The sequence below is a fragment of the Euprymna scolopes genome, chromosome 25, assembly GCF_053919585.1.
Source record: "Euprymna scolopes isolate OS-2025 chromosome 25, ASM5391958v1, whole genome shotgun sequence".
Lineage (NCBI taxonomy): Eukaryota > Metazoa > Mollusca > Cephalopoda > Sepiida > Sepiolidae > Euprymna > Euprymna scolopes.
The window spans coordinates 75,042,431-75,065,976 of record NC_136506.1 but is presented as its reverse complement, the minus strand read 5'-3'; the positions used below and the strand labels follow the sequence as shown (position 1 = coordinate 75,065,976).

The window sequence follows — 23,546 nt, the reverse complement described above, 5'->3', positions numbered from 1 at the left end:
TAAAAATTAACAAAGGCATACAATAAAAATTAACAAAAGTATGCAATAAAAAATTAACAAAATATGCAATAAAAATTAACAAAGGTATACAATAAAAATTAACAAAAGTATGCAATAAAAATTAACAAAAGTATACAATAAAAATTAACAAAAGTATGCAATAAAAATTAACAAAAGTGTGCAATAAAAATTAACAAAAGTATTCAATAAAAATTAACAAAAGTATACAATAAAAATTAACAAAAGTATGCAATAAAAATTAACAAAAGTATACAATAAAAATTAACAAAAGTATACAATAAAAATTAACAAAAGTATTCAATAAAAAATAACAAAGGCATACAATAAAAATTAACAAAAGTATACAATAAGAATTAACAAAAGTATACAATAAAAATTAACAAAAGTATACAATAAAAATTAACAAAAGTATACAATAAAAAATAACAAAAGTATACAATAAAAAATAACAAAAGTATACAATAAAAAATAACAAAAGTATACAATAAAAAATAACAAAAGTATACAATAAAAATTAACAAAAGTATGCAATAAAAAATAACAAAAATATACAATAAAAAATTAACAAAAGTATGCAATAAAAAATAACAAAAGTATACAATAAAAATTAACAAAAGTATGCAATAAAAATTAACAAAAGTATGCAATAAAAATTAACAAAAGTATACAATAAAAATTAACAAAGGCATACAATAAAAATTAACAAAAGTATGCAATAAAAAATTAACAAAAGTATGCAATAAAAATTAACAAAAGTATGCAATAAAAATTAACAAAGGTATACAATAAAAATAAACAAAGGTATACAATAAAAATAAACAAAGGTATACAATAAAAATAAACAAAGGTATACAATAAAAATTAAACTATTCTAAATTTCACATATGCATCCAAGTCTCTTTCTTTTTTATTCAATTTGGATTGCAAAAGTTTTAGCGAGACATATAAACATACATACATACTAACAGACATCTCTCTTTTATATAATAGATTCTGTTTTTTATCTAGAATTCCTTCTATATTAAAAAAAAAAATGAAGAAAATCTGTATGATGTAAATACTCGTAATATAACAAAAATATCATATTCCAAAAATCATATAAATTGATCAAGTAGTTTTATTTTTATATATATAGAAAAATCATTTTTAAGTGATTAATGGAAATTTGTAGGCATTACAACATAAATTTGGCAAGTTTTTAAATATTGTTTAGCTATCTCCCTTGTTTTTATGATTTTTTTTTTTTTAAATGGTGTACGAGACAGCCATTTCTCCAATACTTGTAAAATTTAATTTTCTTATTTAAAAATAAAACTGCTTGATCAATTTACATTATTTTTGGAATATATTTTTCTTTCGTCATGAGTATCATTCAGATTTTTCGTTATTTTGCTTGTTTTAATATGGACAAGAACCAAACTCTATTTTTTTTTTTTTTTTTTTTTTTTTTTTCTTGTGGAGAAGGATCACTTTTTTTTTCTTTTTTTTTTAAAATAATTTTTAGTCCAATGTCAGCTTTTGCTCAAAATCAATTAAATGTCATCTATATATAGAAAAGCGAAAATGTATGTATGTATATATGTTCGCTTTTTGTGTATGTCTGCAAAAGTTGGGTAAAAACAAACAAACTGGGTTATTGACCTCGTTAAAAACTATCCCGCAGAAAATGTTAACTGCTGAATAGCTATTGATTACGTCGTCGTAACGCTTGCACAAAATGTTAACTCTACGACTTCCACTTGACGTCGTTACGTGCGGGCACCTGTCAATTCTCTTACTTAAATAAATTCAAACTTCTTTCAATAACTCATTCTTGCTGGCCGAGCGGTTAACGTGTCATGTTTTTTCACATTTTATTTTCCAACTTCGCCTCAGGGCTTCGGGTTCGATCCTATCTACTTACCAAAACTTTTTTACCCCCCCCCCCCTGTGTTTCTTTTTGATTTAAGAGCGCACACACACCTCGAAACACCCGGGCAACGCTGGGTATCCCCGTTTGTAATTAATGAAGTGCCACTCAGAGCACTTTTTATAGAATATCAATGTTGAAATCTAGTAGGGGTGGGAGGGTGAAGGTAATTTCTTCTCTTTCCATCACCTTTTTTTTTTCATGCTGATGAAATTTTGCTTGTCTTTCTCTACTCTATAATCGTTATTTTCATGGCAGGTGCTCGATTTTTTTGTTTTTTTGTGTGCTTATTTAGAATTATACTTATTTAAAAACAAAAAATATAGAAAAATCGTTAGTATGTACTCGTTACAGAACAAAGATGTCATATTCCAAAAATCAAGTAAATTACTCAATTACTTTTTTTTAAACTAAGAAAGTGACCCCCCTCCCCCCCCAAAAAAAGGACGGGAAAGTATTCTCGCTATTCTATACTGGTTATTTACGTTATTCAAGTAGTGGTAATTGCAAGGAAAGACAACTTGTGCTTTACATCTTGATTTTAATTTTGAAAACTTTTCAATATATTTAAAAAGCATTTTCAAAAAAAAAAATTTTTTTATTGCAGATAAATCATTTCACACGAGAACTTAGGGATTTAAAAACGCGTTTCTTGCTTACCAAAGAAATTGTGGGCACAGACGCAGAGAAAAAGGACTTGAAAATAAAAACGGAAAAGATGACAGCATTTTCAAATGACGTTCAGCAAACGACAACAGTAAGTTTAATTGCCATTTTAACATCATCATCATTATCATCACCATATTTGGTTTAATGCCTGTTTTACTTGTTGGTATGTACTAGATAGCTCTTAGAAATTGAATTCCAAACTAATCTATCTCTGTCCAAGTCTTTATTTATCCCTCTTTCTTTTCATCTCCTGCTTACCACTTCTTTTCATGTTTTCCTTGACTTTGTCTTGCCAACTCAACTGTTCTACATCTACTGAGTTGCTATTATCCATACTTTCAATGCGACCAAACCAAGTCTCTCATTCTACACATATCTCTGGTAATTTACTTTCATTCCACTGCAAGAAGATGTGACACAAAGTTGGAAGGTGAGAAGAGTCGAGCCAAGGCCATTAAAAGTGGAGCACTCTGTCTCTGCAAAATAAAATGCCTGGGTAGCCTCATCAGCGTTTTCTGGTCAGGACACCTCAAGTATTAAGCAATATACTTACTCCACCTCAAAGAGATGGGGATCAAGGCCTGGGAAGGTGGACCTTCGAGGGCTAACTAGAACCATACTTTAGCATAAAAGAAAAGGGTTTGTTGTCTTCAAGTCTAACGTAAACAAGTTCTCGATGTGCCGTTCCACTTGTTAACAAATTTACCGCATTTTCATTACTAACAATTACTATATTGTCTAATTTCTACTGTACACTCTTTAACCTTTATCATCGAGCGGCCTCTTGGCCTTGATAAGTGGTGATGCCTATGTAAAAAAAAAAAAAAAAGAAGGGTCACTGTCTGTTACGATGGCTCACCTCCCTCGAACTGATCATCAAGAACAAATCCTCGACATCATGTCCAGAATACATAATCACGTATACACACTGATTCCAATTATATCACCAAAGTTAAGCAACGTTGAACCTGGCTGGTACCAGATAGGTAACTATTTGGGAATATCAGCCACTATATGTAGGAGGACGTCAGCCTCTCCCTACAAGAAATGCAAAAACGTAACCTTGTTATCTCTCTTGGGGATATACAGGACTGCTTGTGAATTTGATATTCCTATGAAGCATCTGCTGAAGAAGGAAGCTGGTTTAACTTACCTCGAGTGAGTACTGTTTTGGTATTTGTATGGTAAGAATGGCACCTCTGATTTTCAGATTTAATCTATTTTTCCAAGTATAACATCAGTGATACTTTTCCCAGGTATAAAATTAAACTGCATTTTATCTATCCTCAATCACAGACAAAGAATGTTTCTGCTTTGTCATTTCTTTCCAAAATAAATTTTTTATTCTATTGTTTTTTTATTTGTCCGCTAACAAAGGAGGGATTGGACCTAGGAATTAACTCCTGTTCGTTTGTTCATACTTTTCTCAATAACCATACCTTGGATTTTTTTTTTTTTTTTTTTTCAAGTTTTGCACATGGCGAAAGTAAATTTTTGCCAGAATGGATTTTCCGGGATAACTTTGGTTGCCCCCCCCCCCCCAAGGGGTATTATATGGGGTAAAATTGCCCCCAAATCATTCGTCTATTCATTTGTTGGCACTTTTCCCAATAACCACGCTTTGGATTTTTTTCAAAATTTTGCACAAACATTAGTCATTGTGAAAGTAAATTTTTACCAGAACGGATTTTCCAGGATAACTCTGTTTGCCCCCCCCCCCCCCCCAGGGGGCAGTATAAGGTAAAATTGTTCCCAAATCGTTCATCCGTACATTTGTTCACAGTTTTCTCAATAACCATGCCTTAGATTTAAAAAAAAAAATTTTTGCACAAACATTAGTCATGGTGAAAGTAAATTTTTCACGTCTAACCATTGAGCTGAGCGTCACTGGTTGTCGTAAAGAATCCACTTTTCATCGCAAATCACAACCCGATCGAGAAATGTGTTCTTGTTGCATAAAAGAAGGGAAGATGACACTTCATAACGGTTTTTCTTTTGGTCGTTGTTCAATTCGTGAGGCACTTATCAATTTTTTTTTATCTTTCCAATTTCTTTCAAGTGATTAGAAATCGTTGTACACGTTATGTTGAATTCAGAAGCAAGTTCTCAAACAGCTGTGCATGGATTGGCTTCAACTAAGGCTCTTAATTGACAATTATCAATATCTGATGATTGACTACTACGCGCAACATCTTTAAGACTCTTGTTGCCACCACAAAATTTCTTAAACCACCATTGTGATGTGCATTCAATAGTAGTTCCAAAGAGTAGTCCAATTTCTACTGTACACTCTTTAACCCTTATCCTTGAGTGGCCTCTTGGCCTTGATAATGTGGTGATGCCTATGTAAAAAAAAAAAAAGTTCCTGGGCAAAATGCTTTGCTGATATTGCAAACTGTTTTAGCAGCTTTTCAGCCTAACTTGAATTGAAATAAGAAAATTGTGCAAATCTTCTTTTCTTTTTTTTTTTCCATCTTGTATTCAATGTTCTGAAAAGAAAACAATTGTTTTAAAACGATTGTAATTTAAACAATTAGATAGAGTGAAAAACGCTCTTTAAAATGATATATAGAATAAAGGTATTATAATGAAAACTTTTTCGAAAATACATCATTTGAAATTAAAATAAAAAATTCTGCAAGAACTTGTCAACCTAGTAATAAGAAAAATTGAGAATCCAGCTGACTTTATTGTATCGATTGTTTTATGTTGATTTAATTTCTTTCCAAACAATTGTACAGCATAATCACATTGACACACCGGTTCTCATTAGATCACTGAAGTTAAGCAGCATTGAGCTCGGTCAGTATCAGATGGGTAACCATTTAAGAATACCAGCTGCTGTATGTGAGAGGATGTTGACACCTCTCTGCAAGAGATGCAAAAGTCTAACATCGTCATCTCCCCTGATGGTGATATACATGTGAATGAGGAACTGCTTGTGAATTTCATACTCCCATCAAAACTCTATTCTTCGGAGGAAGCCGGTTCAACCTATCTAGAATAAGTATCGCTTAAGTACAGTAAGATAATTTTAGTTCTCTTTTGTTTGCAAAAAAAAAAAAAAAAAAAAAAAATTTTAAACGTCTTTTAATTTTTCCTCAGATTCAGCAAAAAGAGATAACGGAGCAAAAGTTTTTACTTTTTGATTTATTCAAAATGCTTGAAGAATGTCGCACCATGAATGAACGTAACCATGATATACAATACCACAAGCTGCTGCGAGCACAGAGCCTTGACCCAGCCAGTGCCGAAACCATGAACAAGTTGCATCAAATGCAGCAAACGGTGTCCAATGGATTGTACGATGCTAATGTCGTCCTCGACCAACAATGGGAAGACTTCCAAAATAAATCTAACAAAAAAGGACGGTAAGTGTTTAGTCATTAAGCCACTTGTTTAAGAATTTACTATTTGAAGCAATGTCCACCCGATGATCACACATCTATATCTAACTTAGGAACTCTCGCGTCCTGTGATGCATAAGACAGTCAAAGTATACCAATGTTTTCGGTCTTAAGCCAAATTAACCATGTTCCTGTAGCTTCTTCCCGTTGCAATCAAATCTTTCTTAACTGCTTGTTTCCAGTTGATTTTCGGTCTTGCCCTCCTTCTTTTTCCATCAGGGGTCCATTGGAGCACTTGGCTAGAGATTTACACTGGGGCCAATCTTAGAGTATGTGTGATACTATAGTTGACCTGCAGCTGTTAGGGAAAGAAGTTGGAAAACAATAAAGTAGGAATTAGATTTATCAATAAACAATGGACAAAAATTTGTTCTTAACGCAGACAAAGAGAAATAAAGGTAGAGTTTAAATGAGGGTGTGATGAATGGGGATATCAAAAGGACTGAACAATGGACTAAGGATCGAACAATGCGCATGTAAGTATTTTGGGGAGAGGATTGTTGTGCATCAGGGTAACAATAGGAGTAGCACTTTTCATGGGATGGGGGGGGGGCAGTAAGATGCTTAGTTATTTGAAGCCTGAACTCTGAAGTGGGCAGTTGGATTTTGGATATGGCTGAAGGTAGTTGGTCGCTATGGGGTTCCCGAGGGACATTGGGGAACTTTAAGTTAAAGCTGGGCAAGGGCAGATCAGACCAAGAAGTAAATCACTAGAGACGGATATGACAGACAGACAGATCAACAGACAACATCAAGGTTGCTACTTTTCAGCGACGTGATGTATCTCATACACACACACACACACACACACACACACACACACACCTAGAGTGTAACTGATTGAATCAAATTACTTGCATTATTTATCATGGCATGATCACAAGGGCGATCAGGCTACACATGTACAAATCAGCCTAGACGTCGTTTGCAAATTATTGATGATATTACCTGTTGGTTCTTGTGGTCTCTGACTTCTTGATTGGTAGTTTGATCACGCCATTTGATCCCTAGAATCTTTCTAAGACACTTGGAATCAAACGCATCTAATTTCTTCTCTTGGCTGATTTTGAGATGCCAAGTTGCACCGCATGTAGCAGTGTGGACAAGACATTACTATTATGGAATCTTAACGTGTTTAAGTGATTCTCTTTAAGTAATTCACTGCTTGGAATGGAAGTTCTTTCTTGTTCTACCGACAAATCCTTGCTAGATTTGATTAAATTCCTTCTCTAAGTACATCAGCTTCTCAGAGAGGATGATATAGAGGAATAATTCTATTTTCAGAGAAACTAGCCTGGCTTCCTGGCGTTGCCCAAGTGTTTGGAGATATGTGTTGAGAAAAAAAAAATGTGGTAATAGGCAGGCAAGCAGGATTGAACCCATACTGCGAAGGAGGAAAAGAACGTGACAAAAAAAAAAAATGTGACACCTTTGCTGTTGCATTCATTGCCAAACAGGAAGTGCCAAAGGTTTAAATTAAGGCTAGTCAATCGAAAAGAGGAGATGACTTTTGAAAATTGGTGAAAAAAGCGACCCCCACCCCCACACACACTTGTAGAAAAGTGCCCAGCTGAGGGTGAAGGATTTAATGCTTTTAACCAATTTTTTGATATTTGTCGTCTGAAGGGTTGTGTTTCAAAACGTTACTGATCTCGTGAAAATCCGTCGCCTCTGTCAAAAGTTTTAGGCATACATACATACATACATACAGGTAGGTGAAATTTATATTATAGATGAACATTCAAATGGATGAGTGGATAGACATCTTATATGATTTACTCTTTGATTCAATTTGAATCATTTCGAAAATAATTCTTAGAAAAAAAGGATTAAAGTTTTTTTTTTTTTTACCTGTACAAAATGATAAATTTAAATCATGGTTTCCTATGAATACAGTTTAAAAAGTCTTATATTTAAATGAATCTTGAATGGCTGTGTGTGTTCATATGTCTGTTAAAAACTTTAAAAAATGGTAGACAAGACAGCCGCTAATTTGTTACTCATAAAATTTGATTTTCTTATTTAAAATAAAACTACTTGATGAATGTACATGATTTTAGGAATATGTTTTCATTTCATTACAAGTACATACATTATACAGATTTTTCTAGATTTCTGTTTTTTAATGTGGGGAGAATTTGGGACAAGAACCAAAAATTGTTGTCCATTTTTACTCAAATACGCTTCCAATGTTCTTGTTTCAGCAAATTGCAACCTTCTGGTGTGGATACTGTGTACAAAGTTGTTAAGAAGAACCAGAGCATCATTAATGGACAGAAGTTAATTGTGAAGAGCATCTCCACTCAGCTGAAAGATTTGCATTTATATAAGAAAAACTCTTGGAGTTATGGAAACATCCCCACTATTAAACCAGGGTAAGTCTTTGTTTTGCCTTGCATGACCATGTTCCAGCATTTATATATATATATATATATATATATATATATATATATATATATATATATATAGTGAATAAATGACAAAAGACTATATTCCAAAGTTCATAATGTTGACCATCTTATAATTTATTCCTTTAATTCAGTTGACATTTACAATTCTTGACAGTATCTGTTTCATGGTGCAAAATCAATCACTTAATTATCATATCAATCAGTGAATCTATTTTGCCCTTAGCTCATCAGAAGAAATAGGAACAATCAATTTATCAAAAGGAAATAAAGTGCATTTTGACATGATTAAAATCTAAAAATTGGAAGAGGAGGTGTAAATATCTTATGTTTCCATTACGCCATTTTGAATTGTAAATGTCAACTGAATCAAAGGAATAAATTATAAGATGGTCAACATCATGAACTTTGGAATATAGTCTTTTGTGATTTATTCACTATATTGCTCTGTAAATTACATTGAGCTTCTTATTGGTATATATTATAAGGAAATAAAATATATTTCCACAGAAACATAATATCTATAGAAGTGAAAATGTGTCTGTGTCTGTCTGTGTGTGTACATTTCCCTACAAAATAACTCTGTCAATTTTCGGTCTAGAGACTCGAGATTTGACATAAGGGGTGTTATTTGTAATCCTTTTTCGGCCAGAAATTTTGCTGTTAAGGGGTTAAAGTTCAACGATTTGACCTTTGAGAACTCTACCAAACTCTTCTGCCAATTTTGGGTCTAAACACTTGAAATTTTAGATATAGGTTACTTGGACATTAATCTAACTTTATAATTTGATTTTAGCATAAAACAATAAATATTAAGGGATCATAATTGGGGTCTAAGTTTTAAAAATTGATCTCCGCTGTCTCTACCAAATTACTCAGCTAACGTTTGGTCTAAATATTTGAAATTTTACATAAAGTGTATTCAGACATAGGGCAAGCTTTTTAATCAATTTTTTTTTTTCTGAAAATTTGGCTGCCAAGGGGTCAAAGTTGAAAAGATTTTACCTTTGCAGTCTCTAGCAAACTATTAAGCCAATTTTGAGTCTAAATATTTGAAATTTTATATAAAAGGTATTCAGACATGTAGCAAGTTTTTTAATCAGTTGTTGGACGAAAATTTGGATGGCAAGAGGTCAAAGTTTACAGAGTTTGTCTTTGCAGACTCTGCCAAACTCTTCTGCCAATTTTGGGTGTAAACACATGAAATTTTAGATGTAGGTTACATGGATATGGGTCAAACATTGTAATTTAATTTGAGCCCAAAACAATAACTGTTAAGGGGAAAAATTGCAGTCAAAGTTAAAAAAAATTTGATGTCTGCAGTCTCTACCAACTTTTCTCTATGGTAGTTAAGGAAGCCTATTATATAGAAAGGCATTACTGTACATATTCACACTTTTTAATATATACATGTGCACATAAAGTTATAGGACCCAAGCAAAGCTGAGTGGAACTGCTAGTGTGTATATATATATATATATATATATATATATATATATATATATATATATATATATATATATATATATTATCACTTTTGTTTTTATAATTAAATAATTTCACAAAGTTACACTACTTAAAACCAAAGATTTAAATAATAGACATTTTCTTCATAAGTGTCTTGTAAACACAAAACAAAAATTTTTTGTATTTATCCATATAGGTGCTTTCAATAAGTTTACAGACTTTTTTCGTATGGGCACATTTATTAATAGTACACACATGAAACTCTAGTTCTCTTCGAAGTAATCTCCTCCGGCTGCAGTGCACGTGTATTGTTCCAACAACTTCTGAAAGGACCCATGGAAGTTCTCTGGTGTGAGCGTCACAGCCTCTTTCATTTTTTCAATTGTCTTATAACAATAGGCTCTAAAGTTTTTCTTGAGCTTAGGGAATAACTAAAAGTCACAGGGAGCAAGATCTGGACTACAGGGAGGGTGAGGAACTGCTTTGATACTCATGACAATGTCTTTCTTTCTGATCTTCTCTGAACATCCTTAGTACAAACTTTGTGCAAATCTTCCGCATCTTCAGTTCCTTGTGAATAATTGTGTGTACAGTTCCCAGTAGATATCTCACTGTTGATGCAATTCTCTACCTGTATAAGAGCCATGTACGTCCAGGGATGGAGTACTGTTGCCACATTTAGGCAGGAACTGCTAGAAACCGCTTATCCTGCATTGACAGAGTTCAAAATAGACTTCATAGCCTAGTGAGGGATGCCCTTTTCTCTTCCCTGCGGCCTCTTTCCCACAGAAGAGACGTTGCAAGCCTGTCTCTGCTTTATCATTATTTTCATGGCAATTGCTTATCTGAGCTCCAATCTATGCCCCCCCTGCATGACTTTCACAAAAAAACACTCGTCTAGCTGAAACCACTATCAATAATTTCCCCCATTCTTTATCTGTGCTTTGACCTAAAGGTAGATTCCACGGACAAAGCTTCTTTCTTAGAACTGCACACCTGTGGAACTCTATTCTGTTTTCCTACTTACCAACTGACTACAATATGGTAGTCTTCAGGTTCAACGTAAACAAATTCTTGATGAACCGTCCCCTCAAGTAATCCATTTAACCTAATATCCACTATTAATGATTATTACGACATTTTCCTATTGACTACTGTACACTCATTAACCCTTATCCTCGAGTGGCTTCTGAGCCTTGATAAGTGGTGACTGACTTATTTGTAAAAAAAAAAAAAAAAAAAAAAATGTTTTATATAGTCTTTGCCATCATTATCTAGTATCACAGATCCCCCTGACTCTCTAGCCCTGTCGGTGGGGCATTTGAATACACTGACTGCCCCCCTGCAGAGGGTAAAAGTCCCTCAATGGGGGTCCTGGATATGACCTTAAACTATATCCAGTGGTGAGGCCCCAGCTTGTGGGCTTTGGGGAGTGTGGAGCCACCCTTTAATTACCATTGCTCCCAGGTCCACTCTGACCCAGAGTGGTAGTATCTGTTATGGTTCCAACTATGGGTTAAATAGAAACCGACTTGAAAACAACAAATATATTCTATTAAAAATTTTTTCTTCAAAATCTTTGGATTCGGCATTAAATAACCCGAAAAGGGTTGATATGCTGTCAAACAAAAACAACCAACCAACCAACCCCCTTACTCTCTCACTCGATCTCATTCTATCCTCCATTACACCTGGTAGGTCATTAATGGTGCATTGTGAGTTTTATGTTGATGTGATTTCCCACTAAACCACATCCCTGCTTTGACATCCACAAAATAACGTTGCTAATGATCTTAATCTTAGCCCTTCAGCAGTATCCAACAAATATATATATATATATATATATATAATCTTATATTATAAATTTTCCTAATGTCTGTGTGTGTGTGACACTGTTTATCTCAGCCTACAGGCAACCCACCCAGGCAAGTAAGGTACCGAAATGAAGCTTATGCCTCAGCGGATGTTTTAGTGATATTTATATCCATATTTGGTGTATGGAAATGCAGAAAAATAACGATTTACTAAACAACGTTTTATTTACTGAATATTTTTCCGGTACAAGAACCCATGTTTGCCCAACTGGGCAAACTTGGGTTCTTGTATCTTTTAATAATTATAAAACTCTGTGAACCATCTGGGCACCCTTAATATGTACAAATTAATTTTCATACTAAAAATGGACTTATATACATTTTTATTCCAGCATGATTTATATATATATATATATATATATATATATATACACTATTCATTCAAAAGAAATCTACATTTAATGAATACCCTCGTTTGCATATTACAGTAAAAAAAAATCTATTTTAATAATTAGCTCGATTTTATTGTTTGTTGTAATAGAATTGTTTTAATTGTTCTGTTTAGAAATATTATTTAAAGTTTATTTAATTATTAATAGCTGTGTTTAAAACAGGAAGTAAGCGTTTTTGTTTCAGCTACGAGAGTTATTTCCCTTTTAAGCTCTGAAAGTTACTTCGCATTTGATTTTCATAAACCAAAATGGGTGTGTTTTATGCTTCCCTAAATCCAACATGTAATCACTTTTCGAAACAAGTTAGGATAATCAGTGTATCTTAAATAGTATATGTCTAATCCCTCTGCCTGGCAATGTTTCGACCAGGCAAGGCCGGGTATCTGCAGTTAGTATAGATATTTTACACGTATTGAAAATTTTTTTTTTAATAATCAAGCACTCTGCTGGTGTTCTCTTCCGCTAATCTTAGAAACAAGTATGTATATATATATATATATATTGATTTAAATCCCCGAAACAATGTTTCATGGTAAACAACTGATGATCCCTTGAAAAATAAATTATGGGTACTATAGTAAATTCGAGAGCGAGTTGATGCAGTGATTGCAGGTGATTAAATGACTTACTGACTAGATGGTTTTCTAACAAATGATAAAAAATATTTTTTTGTATAGTTTTAAAGGTTAAAAACTTCAAAGACTATATATATATATATATATATATATATATATATATATATATAAGCAAGATAAGACACAGATTAAAATCCTGATAGATATTACTAGAGGTAACTTTCAGGGTGATCCTAGCCAAAAAAGAAAAGCTCAATATTTAAGAATAGAGCAATATATACATTTAGTTGTTAAATTTAAATTCTGAAATCAAAATATAGGCACATATATTCGAGTTAAGAATTTATTGTTTGACAAAAGGAATATATAGAAGGGGTTATATAAATTTCCTTAATCCATGGATTTTCAATAATGGCTCATATCATCAGAGGAAATGAAATGTGGTTAGCAAAATCTGCAGCTGTGAAAAGGCACTTATTTTGCTTTTCAGCACAAATATTGAAAATAGTTTTTTTGGTAGTGAATGATTGTTATATGAAAATAATTATTGGAAGAGGGATTTCATACAACCTGGGCAGTCGATTATCGGAAGGAGTATAATGTCCTCCAGGGTAATTTCCAAGTAGGCAGAATATTGGTCCAGGGGAGAAGGTAGTAATCCCATATAACAAAATGCGTGGTTGCTCCTTATTGATATTCCAAAAGGTATACGGGGCGTTCGTATTCGTTGGTGTGTTGAATGCGTTTTGGTATATGTAATCCAGATTTTTTTTGGAGTTGGCACAGTATATCAGATATTGGATGGATATACCAATCCATTGCATATATTCCCGTGGGTGATGGAATTATATATGCATGTCTATGGTGCAATGGAACTTGAAACTCAATGGTCTTTGTAGCAAAATATTCCGAGAGATGATTTAAGTGCCTTTTCACAGCTGAACATTTTGCTAACCGCATTTCATTTCCTCTGATTATATGAGACATTATTGAAAATCCATGTATTAAGGAAATTAATATAACCCCTTCTATATATTCCTTTTGTCAAACAATAAATTCTTAACTCGAATATATGTCTATATTTTGATTTCAGAATTTAAATTAACAACTGAATTTATATATATATATATATATATATATATATATATATATATATATAAACTACTTAATTTACTCACGTAAAATTAATATACGAAAGTATAGATTTATGCGTAAACTTAAAGTATTTACTTCAAAAGTGCTCAATACGTAGGTAGAGCTAGTTAGTAATTTATAAAATATATATGGCGATTAAGCTACACTGAATATTCGGCGTTTCATCCACTCTAGGATTCGTCAGGCTTATGCGCGAATTCTGTGGTTGTTTCTCGTTTTTATATGGTCCTCTTCTGTTGAGGATTTTAGTTAGCCAATCAGCTTTCTAGTATCCACCGTGCCCCTTCCTATCAGCCAATGGGTATGCATTTTATCGAACAAAGGATCTGTTTTAGAACTAGGTTAGTGGTTTAAGGCAGACCTTTTCCTTTTTTTTTTATATATATATATAAATATACATATGTGTACACACATATATGCACATATATATATACATACATATATGTGTGATCGTTTATGTATATTCATGTTTATTTTATTTTATTTATTTGTTTATTTTCTATTGTTTTTGTTTTAAAGCTATTTTGTATCGCTATCCTAGAGTAAGTTTTATTCTGTGAACACAGTTATTTGCTATTTCTCTTCTACAGTTTAATAGATTTTGGGGTTCTTTAAAGTACAGGATAGCAAATTTTTCATGAAGGCATAATTTACATGGGTCGTCTAAATGCCTACACGTGGTAGCTTGTCTTATCATTTTCCATTCGACTACCGGCGAATGTCCGCTTTCTTTGAGTTCCCAGTATTTATTCGCTAGTGTTGTTTTTATACAGTGTTTTTTTATTGTTGAATGTACTTTTGTGGTCATAGTATCGGATTTTGAAATCTAAGGAAGTCATGCCTACGTAATATTTCTTGTTATTCAGGTTTTCTTTCGCAAATATTGTTGCCTGATAAACTACGCTTTTTGTTAGACATTTATTTTGAACTGGGCAAAGTGTGCAGTGTCTACAGTTGCATTTATCTTGTTCGTTATTAGTATTTTTATTTATGGTATGGTTGTTCTTGTCCGGGGTTGGTTTGTTATTATTATTATTATTTTTTTTTTTATTTATTTATTTATTTTTTTTTTTACATAGGCGTCACCACTTATCAAGGCCGATAGGCCACTCAAGGATAAGGGTTAAAGAGTGTAGAGTAGTCAAAAGGACAATATAGTAATCGATAGTAATGGAAGTTCGGTAAATTTGTTTACTTAAGTGGAACAGTTCATCAGAAACTTGTTCACGTTGGACTTGAAGACAACCATATTATAGAAAGCAGGAAAACGGAAGACAATTCCACAGGCGTGCAGTTCTAAGAAAGAAGCTTTGATCATGGAATCTATGTTTAGGTTTAGGTACAGATAAAGAGTGGGGAAAATTATTGGTAATGTTTTCAGCTAGTCTAGTGTTTCTTGTGAAAGTTTGGCGAGGGGGGACCATAGATTGAAGCTCAGTTGAACACTTTCCATGAAAATAACGATAAAGCAGAGACAAACTCACAACATCTCTTCTGTGAGATAGAGGTTGCAGCGAAGAGAAAAGGACATCTCCCACCAGGCCACGAAGTCTATTTTGAACCCTATTAAGGCAGGACGTCTTTTCTAGCAGCTCCTGCCCATATGTGGCAACAGTATTCCATCCTTGGACGTATCTGGCTCTTATATAGATAGAGAATTGCATCAGCAGTGAGATATCTACTGGATCGATAGAAGGATCCGACCATTTTTCCAGCGGCCTTGGCAACAGATTTGATGTACGTATTCCATTTAAGATCAGGAGTAAAGGTCAAGCCCAGAAGCCTGTTAAAACTTGAGGCCTCCCCAAGACGAGAGCCATTCATTTTAATTGATGCCAGATGGGGATCAGAACGTTGATGATGTAAAGATAGAAGCTTGGTTTTAGATGCATTAAAAGTAACCAGCCACTCCTTTCCCCATTGTACAACGTGATCAAGATCAGAGGAGAGAGAATTGGAGAGAACTTGGTCATTTACTGTCTTAGATGTGCTACCATAGATGGTAGTGTCATCAGCAAAAATGTCTATGAATGATGTAAGGATGTGATTTGGAAGATCATTAATGTAGATCAGGAAAAGAGTTGGGCCCAGGATGGACCCCTGAGGGACTCCAGCATTTATACTGTGAGCTTCTGATTTTTGCCCCTCAACTACTACTCTTATGAACCTGTCAGAGAGAGAAATGATTTAATAATTGAGAAGACATTTCCAGCTATACCATAGCTGGAGATCTTGTGAAGTAAACCTTTATGCCATACCCTATCAAAGGCCTTTGATATGTCAAGAGCAATTGCCCTAGAAAGGTTGCCTCTGTCGACAGATTCGCTAATCCTATGAGATATAACTGTAAGGACATCTGCTGTAGATCTAGCAGAACGGAAACCATATTGTGTGTCACTAGGAAGGTTATTTTTGTTGAGATGGTTGATTACTTCTGTATTTAACACAGATTCCAGCAACTTACTCATGACACACAGGAGACTTATTGGCCTGTACTGAAAGGGGGGTGAACGATCACCTGAATTCTTAAATACAGGGCATACTGATGAGATTTTCCAGGGTGATGGGAAGCAATTTTCCTTAAGACAACGTTTAAACAGTTTTGTAAGTATGGGTGCTAGTTCTGGTTGAAGTTTTTTGAGTACTATAATTGGAATACCGTCAGGGCCGGTTGCTTTACTGGAATCAAGGATCAAGGTTTTTGATTAGCTTGGCAACATCACATACAGATATTTGTATATCACATAGTGTGTTTTCTGATACAGGAGGAAATATTGGGGGTTGGCGGCCTTGGTCGTAACGGGTAGAATTGGCTGCAAAGTTCTTGGCAAAGAGTTTGGCTTTGTCTGATGCTGACGAGATTAACTCAGGTCCATTGATGATAGTTGGGATAGAGCACACGCTTCTGTTCAGGATTCTGTTTGCAATTTGTCAAAACTGGTGGGAACCAAGCCGCTGCTCAGCTACTTTGGACTTGACGGACTGAGCATACAACTCTCTTGCGTTCTTTATTACTTTCTTACAATGGTTGCTGGCAGTCCTGAAAGCAGCTTTAGTTTCCATACATCTATTACGTTGGAAGCAGTGGAAAAAGTGATTTCTGTGCGCAATAGCAGCAGCACATTCTGGAGAGAACCATGGCTGGCTGTTAGGTTTTTGCTGGAACTTTTTCGAGGGTATGAAATTGTCTATACCTACAATTAACCATTCTGTCAGGTCTGATACTATAGATGACACATCCTTTTTAAACCTGGAACGCAGAGGAAGATCCGATATAAATGTACGGAAACTATCCCAGACAGCTATAGTGTATTGATATACTGTATGATGGAGAGGTACGTCTGAGGACTTATTACATTTCATTTTTATCTTAATTGATACAACTGAGTGGTGGAAAGATCCAAGAGGAGACAGAACGGAAACTAAACAGAGTTCAGGGCAAGTTGTGAGAAAAAGGTCTAGGAGACTTGCATACTGGCTGTCATTGTCGGGCATACGGATGGGTTCGTGAACAATCTGAGTGAGGTCATAAGCAATGGAGAAATCATGACAGAATCTCCCCTCATCATCGATCTTGTTTGAGTGGGTCAACCATTCCACATTGTGAATATTGAAGTCTCCACATACGTGAATGTTAGCTGAAGGATATGCTGATAGAACTTGGTCAATTTTCTCAGATATGCTTTTAAAGATAGTAACTCCGCTGTTATGGAGGCGATACAGAGTAAATATAAATGCCGTAGTGTGAGCTAGTGCTACTCGGAAGCACATATAGGGTAAGTTAGGATCTTCTCTGGAGATGTCCCTACCACATGGAAAGCCATCTTTTATATAGGTACATATTCCATGCCCATGGTGATCTTGGGGGTCAGATTTGGAAGTTAAGTTAGAGTATCCTTTAATTACGAACTCATTTAGGAAAATAGTCTGTCCAATTCCAGTTTCGCTTAAAAATAAAAGGTCTGGTTTAGTCTCCTGTAATTGGGCTTCAACCTCTGGAAGGTTAGAATGTAGACCCCTGATGTTGGAGAAGGAGACATGCTACGTTGAAAGTTTCAGATCCGGGTTTAATCGTATATTTTTTATTGGAACTTGTCATGATAGAATTTTAGAGTTTGTGGACTAGGTCGTCAGACTTGCTTAGAGCAGGACAGAGAGGGGAAACAAAGAGAGAAAAGTAACGAAGAATTTTTTTTTTTTTTTGTAGCACATGATAAGGTAAAGCCGTAACAATTACCCACTAGTATGGCATCGAGAGGCCCCACCAGAGACTACTGCATGGTCCAGAATCCATTCACCAAATGGCAATACAGCAGCCCCAGTACTTTGCGCCTGCTGATAGGACAGCCTCCTTAGTGGTTAATCCAAGGTTTGGGTCCCTGACTATCAGGTGGATAACATCAGCCCAGATAAAACGTTTACCTCCAGCACCCTTACTAGTGACGTGGCTACAAGGATAGACATAGAACAGAAAATTTCTGCCATCTCTGTCGACTGTTCACGCAAAATACTGCCAGCCTAGAATACAGCTTTTTCTTCTCCCTTTGTCAGAAAAATCACTCATTAAAAAAATGAGGACTGATTGACAAATAAAGAGAAGCGAGAGTAACGGGAGCTGCCGACAACGCTTCCACAAAACGTTCTCTACTCTCCTTTAAAAAAAATAAAAAATCTATTAAGTATTGTACTTAATAAAAGTCCAACTGGCGAGTTTTTTAAAGGGAACGTATGGTGATAGATTCACCTCTCATGAATTAACAATGAATACAATTTCCTAATCTGTTCATGCAATCAACATGGTAGATATAATAAACATTTATGACGAGAAAACGCTATCATTAAATAAAACAATCAGGAGATAAAAATATGAATTAAGTACTGAAATAGAATGTAGTTATTAATATTAGAAATTAAACATAAAAATTAAAATACACTTATCTCGAACACGCATTCGTCTCCAGAGTGCAAATTGATTTGAGAAGACTTTTAGCTTTAATATCAGCATCCCAAAAGACTTTTTTTTTTTTTAATTAACCGTTAAAACAAAAACGTGATCGCTTTCTGAATTTTTGCGAGTAACGTTTAAGAAATTGCGATATAAGAGAACAGCGAGGAGGGGGGGGGGTCTCCTGAAATTCAGCTAGTGCCGTTATAAGTAAATTCAACATAAAATGAAAAAAAAAACAGAAATGGGGGGGGGGGTCTGAAAGAAATATAAAATGGTTGAGTATGCTATCTTTAAGATCAACTTGGTAGATATAATAAACATTTATGACGAGAAAACGCTGCTAGTGTTGGTTTTATTTTTGTCATGGTGTCTACTTTTTTTATTTTTTATTTCGTTGTTGTTTACATTGTTTTTATTTAGTATTTTGTTATTATGTGCTTTAATTATCATCTCTAAATTTTTGCAACAACTGTAGGATAACTTTAAGGTATTTTTATTGAAGATTTTGTGTAAGGGGTTGGTTGCGGGAAAGTGTTTTTCAATAAGATCTAGGAATTTCTTGCCAAGTTTTGTTTTTAACATTTGATTGTATGGGCCCGTATACCAAATTATAGTTCTTTTTCTTCTATTTTTAATTTTATTATAGTTGTTAGTGTTTTGTTGCTTATATTTGATATCGATATTTTTGTATCCACTATTTTTTAGGGCTGTTTCGTAGATATTGGTTGACCTGTTAAATGCATTTTCATCGCTTGAGTTATTACTGAGTCTACTTACGATCGAGTTAGGAATGTGTTTTATAATTGATGGTGGGTGATTGGACTTAGGGTTTACGTAAATTGGAGTAGCGTTATCTTTTAAGTATGGTTCATATGTGTTTTTATCTAAGTTTAACGTGACGTCTAAGAAGTTTGTTATTTTCATGTTAGCTGATACGTCTGCTTTTAGGCCTAATTTTTTCATTTCCTTGCGTATGATTTTCTTAAAGTTTTCTCCCTTGACTTTGTTGGAGTTTTTTATTATAGCTAGTCCGTCATCTCTATATAGGGCGATATCCGTAGTATCGAATATGCTTGTGAGGGTATATAGAATGAATAATCCCACAAGATCTGATGCCTCTGCAGAATCTCTGGCACCCATCGCCAAATCAAACAAATTTTTCATTTTAGTTTTTATCTTGTTATTTATTAGAACTGATTTTCTACATTTTTTAATGATGTTGATTTCTTCCGAGGATATATCAGTGTATGCCTCGGCAAATTCTAGGGCAATGTTAAAAAGTTCTTCTGTAGCTGCCTTCAGCCTCAATCGGCGCCTCGAACGGGTCCGGAACTGCGAGCATGCCTTATCCACAAGTGCCAGTGAAACGCAACGAATCCTCAGCGGATTGCGGTGATCAGGCTGGTTTTGGTGTTGTGGGAGGTCATGTTGGTGATCTTGATATATGACCACGAAGTAGTCCAGTGAGTTCAGGTTGGGGAAGAAAGGAGGGCCATTGAGAGAAGAGTACAAAGTCATATCACTCCTGAAGCCAAGTCTGGGTCTCTTTGGACTTGTGGACCGGTCCCAAGTCCTTCTGCTACATCCGTAGTCTACCAACGGCCACCTGATAACACCAGGGGATTCCGCATATCCAAGTAAACTTTGGTGTTTACTTTCAAGCTGACTTAAAGATGTGAGATGGCATGATGTGGTTCTCACTTGAAACAACACTAAAGACAATAACCTTGGTCAGAAAGGGTCATCTGATGCGTTGAGCTGTGCTCTCAAGTGTTGAAACATCCGGATTTGCATTTTAAGGGTGCTGGCAATGATCTTGTTGTCATAATTTGGATTGGTAGAGAACATGAGTTGTACAGCTGTTCATCTCCGATTTTGCTCATTGAACATTGTGTCACTTTCAGACATGATAGAAGGCTCCAGTTGCTCTTGGGATTTGTATACAAATCGCCAAATTAGATAGTCTGCAACAAAAAAAGCAAACCGGTTTTCATCAAACAGAAATGGAATCATGGTGTCTCTTCTAGGGCAACAATTTTATTGTTCTCTCCTCTGTATTCCTAGTGGAAGTAGTACTATCCTAACAACAATAAATTGCCTCCAAGGCGTTTAAATCCTAAAGAGACTTACTAAATTGATTTATTAGACTTAGGACTTAATTAGCTGAGTTTTACTAGTGAAAAAAATATACTAAATAGGGACTCGACTTTTTCAGTTGTGAAACATAAGTGGCACTTTTAATTGTTTCATTCTTTGTTATTAATGTTTTCAAAAAATTAGCCGCGTTTTTCTTCAATAAAAACTCCAATTCCTCTGCAACTATCGTTGCATTTTCTTATTTTTGTTTTCGAGGTTAAAGATTACATTTTTTGTGTTATTAATGTTTTCTTTCTTTGTTTTTTAACGTAAAAAAAAAAAGCATATAGTCGTATCTTTCTTTCCTTACAATTCCTCAAAGTTGCGCTGCTTTTAGCATCCTAAATTCTCATATGAAAAAAATGAACGAATATTTTAGTAAAATAGAGTTATCTCCCCTCTCAGTACAATGACGAGTTATAGAAAAGTACCATGTAAGCAGGGGACCTGAATTGTGAATAGAATGTGCTCTGTTGAACTCGTTGCACTTGTGCCCACTCGACGTACACATCTCCAACAAAGCCGCTTGCCGACAAAATCGCACCCCTTCACTGTTGAGGTCCCCAAATGCCAGAAAGCTTTCTACTCTAATAGTTGCTTCCCTTGAACAGCTAGACCTTCTTGCTATCTGTTTCCCTGGTTGTACTGATATACAGAAGTTTAAATGTAATGTAAATCAACATCTTGTTAATCTTTCCTAGGCATCCCAAATAGTAGCCCCTTATGTCCAAGTGGTGATGTGGCATGTTAGGAGTGAATGTGAGTAAAAGAAATAAAAAAAAAAAAAAGGAAATATGTATATATGATACTGTGCATGCACTTACATTAGTTTCAAAATTATTAAATGCCTCCCCTCTTTTTTTTTTTTTTTTTTTCAGTTATACTCCTTCTGTTTTTAGTGAAAATGAACTCTCAAGCCTTGCAAACACATTGATTGCCGAAGAACAGAAACAATCAAGTGAGGTCATTTCTCCCAAAGTTGTGACCATATCCCCTTTGAAACAAACCATGCTAAGGGAACATCTCACAAAAAGGAGTGTGAAAATTGTGAAAGCTGAAAGTCCAGGTCAGTGCATATATTACTAGCATTATTAGCTCGATTATCTATTTTCAGCACAGTTTTCAGATACGAGTCAGTCGGAGAAAAATTAAGGATTACGGAATTGAAGTTGCTGAAAATTGACTTACTTTAAAAAAAAAAAAAAAAAAAATTCTTTTTTTCTTCTTTTTCTTTTTTTTTTTTAACTAATGCATGATAAAATGTGCTTTTTTTTTTTTTTAATCTAAGGAATTTGCTAAAAAAAAAACTATAAATTTAGAGCCTTCAGTGTCATCAACTAGAATCGAAACCAAAATGTACAGCTCTCCAGCATTATTCATTACCATCTGAGCTAAGAAACTTAAAAAATAACATTATTAAAGGTATAAATGTATATTTGCACATGCATAGAAGTAACATGTTTAGTCGACTTACAACTAATAAGGTCCAATTATTTTCAGTTTTGATCCTTTGGCAGCTATTTTTACTGGCTAAAAACCAAATTGAATTTATTCCAGAGGTCCAAATCCCTTATATATCAAGTTTTCAAGTCTGTAGACCGAAAATTGACAATAATTTGGTAAGAACCATTCTACACACAGACAGACAGATAAGGTCACTTATCTATATATATAAAAGCCAAAACGGCCGTGTGCATTTTTGTATGCCCAACAAAGGCTTTTTTTCACCTGGGTTCTCCGGGGGGGGGGGGTACTATTTTTTAGAACATTTTATATTCTCCCTAGATTGTGATATCTACAATTTGCGAATGGAAGTCGTCTATCTTTTATTTTAACGACTTTTACAAAATTCATGCTATTCCGCCCTCTCGCGTGTTTATGTTTCTATTATAAAAGCAAAACTAATCAAAACCGAAGGCAGCTTCTCGGCTCTCCTACCAGGGATGTCCAGAAGCAATTAGCTTTGATCACTGTGGGGGCAGTCCCTCATATCCGACAATTGCTATTCATTTAAACACACTCTTTTTGTGGGGAGCTGGTTTTCCCCAACATTATGGGGGGAAAAAAATACGGCTGGCGGAAAGCTGAAAGCTTAACTGGCTAACAGCATGAGCACCTTGCATGAACTCATTCACTTAACTTTCACTTCTGCATGTTAACTTTTTCATCGCTAATTTAGAATGCTTTTCACTTCCTGTCTTATGGTAAAGTGGTAAACTCTAACGTTTTCTTTCATTTTCTTTTCCGCCTTCGCCTCAAGACTTTGAGCCTGCCTGCCTACCACTACTTTTTTTTTTTTTCAAACATGCACCTACAAACAACCGGGTAACGCCGGGCACCTCCACTAGTGTATATATATATATATATATATATATATATATATATATATATATAACACTCTTTATGATTAAAATAATAATGACTAATATATAGTACGAGATGTACATAGTTGGCGTTGCTTGGTAGTATATTTATTTCCATTTTGTCTTTTTGATTTAAATCAAAGAAAGTAACTCTGCATTGTGGAATACAGAGTTATGTCCCCTTTTTTAAGATGGTGTGTATGTATGAAAATAATTTGGACC

At 34.5% G+C, this 23,546-nt stretch overlaps 1 protein-coding gene across 3 annotated transcripts in view; it reads left to right on the top strand.

Annotated features, from left to right (window-relative positions):
• Nucleotides 1-23,546, top strand: part of LOC145247439 (uncharacterized) — a 195,664-nt gene that overhangs the window by 90,602 nt on the left and 81,516 nt on the right. For all 3 annotated transcript variants that reach the window (XM_080109206.1, XM_080109205.1, XM_080109204.1), the window contains exons 16-19: nucleotides 2,538-2,687; nucleotides 5,705-5,970; nucleotides 8,211-8,381; nucleotides 21,840-22,027. In XM_080109206.1, coding sequence (XP_079965332.1) covers nucleotides 2,538-2,687; nucleotides 5,705-5,970; nucleotides 8,211-8,381; nucleotides 21,840-22,027 — 775 coding nt within the window. The remainder of the gene's footprint in view (nucleotides 1-2,537; nucleotides 2,688-5,704; nucleotides 5,971-8,210; nucleotides 8,382-21,839; nucleotides 22,028-23,546) is intronic.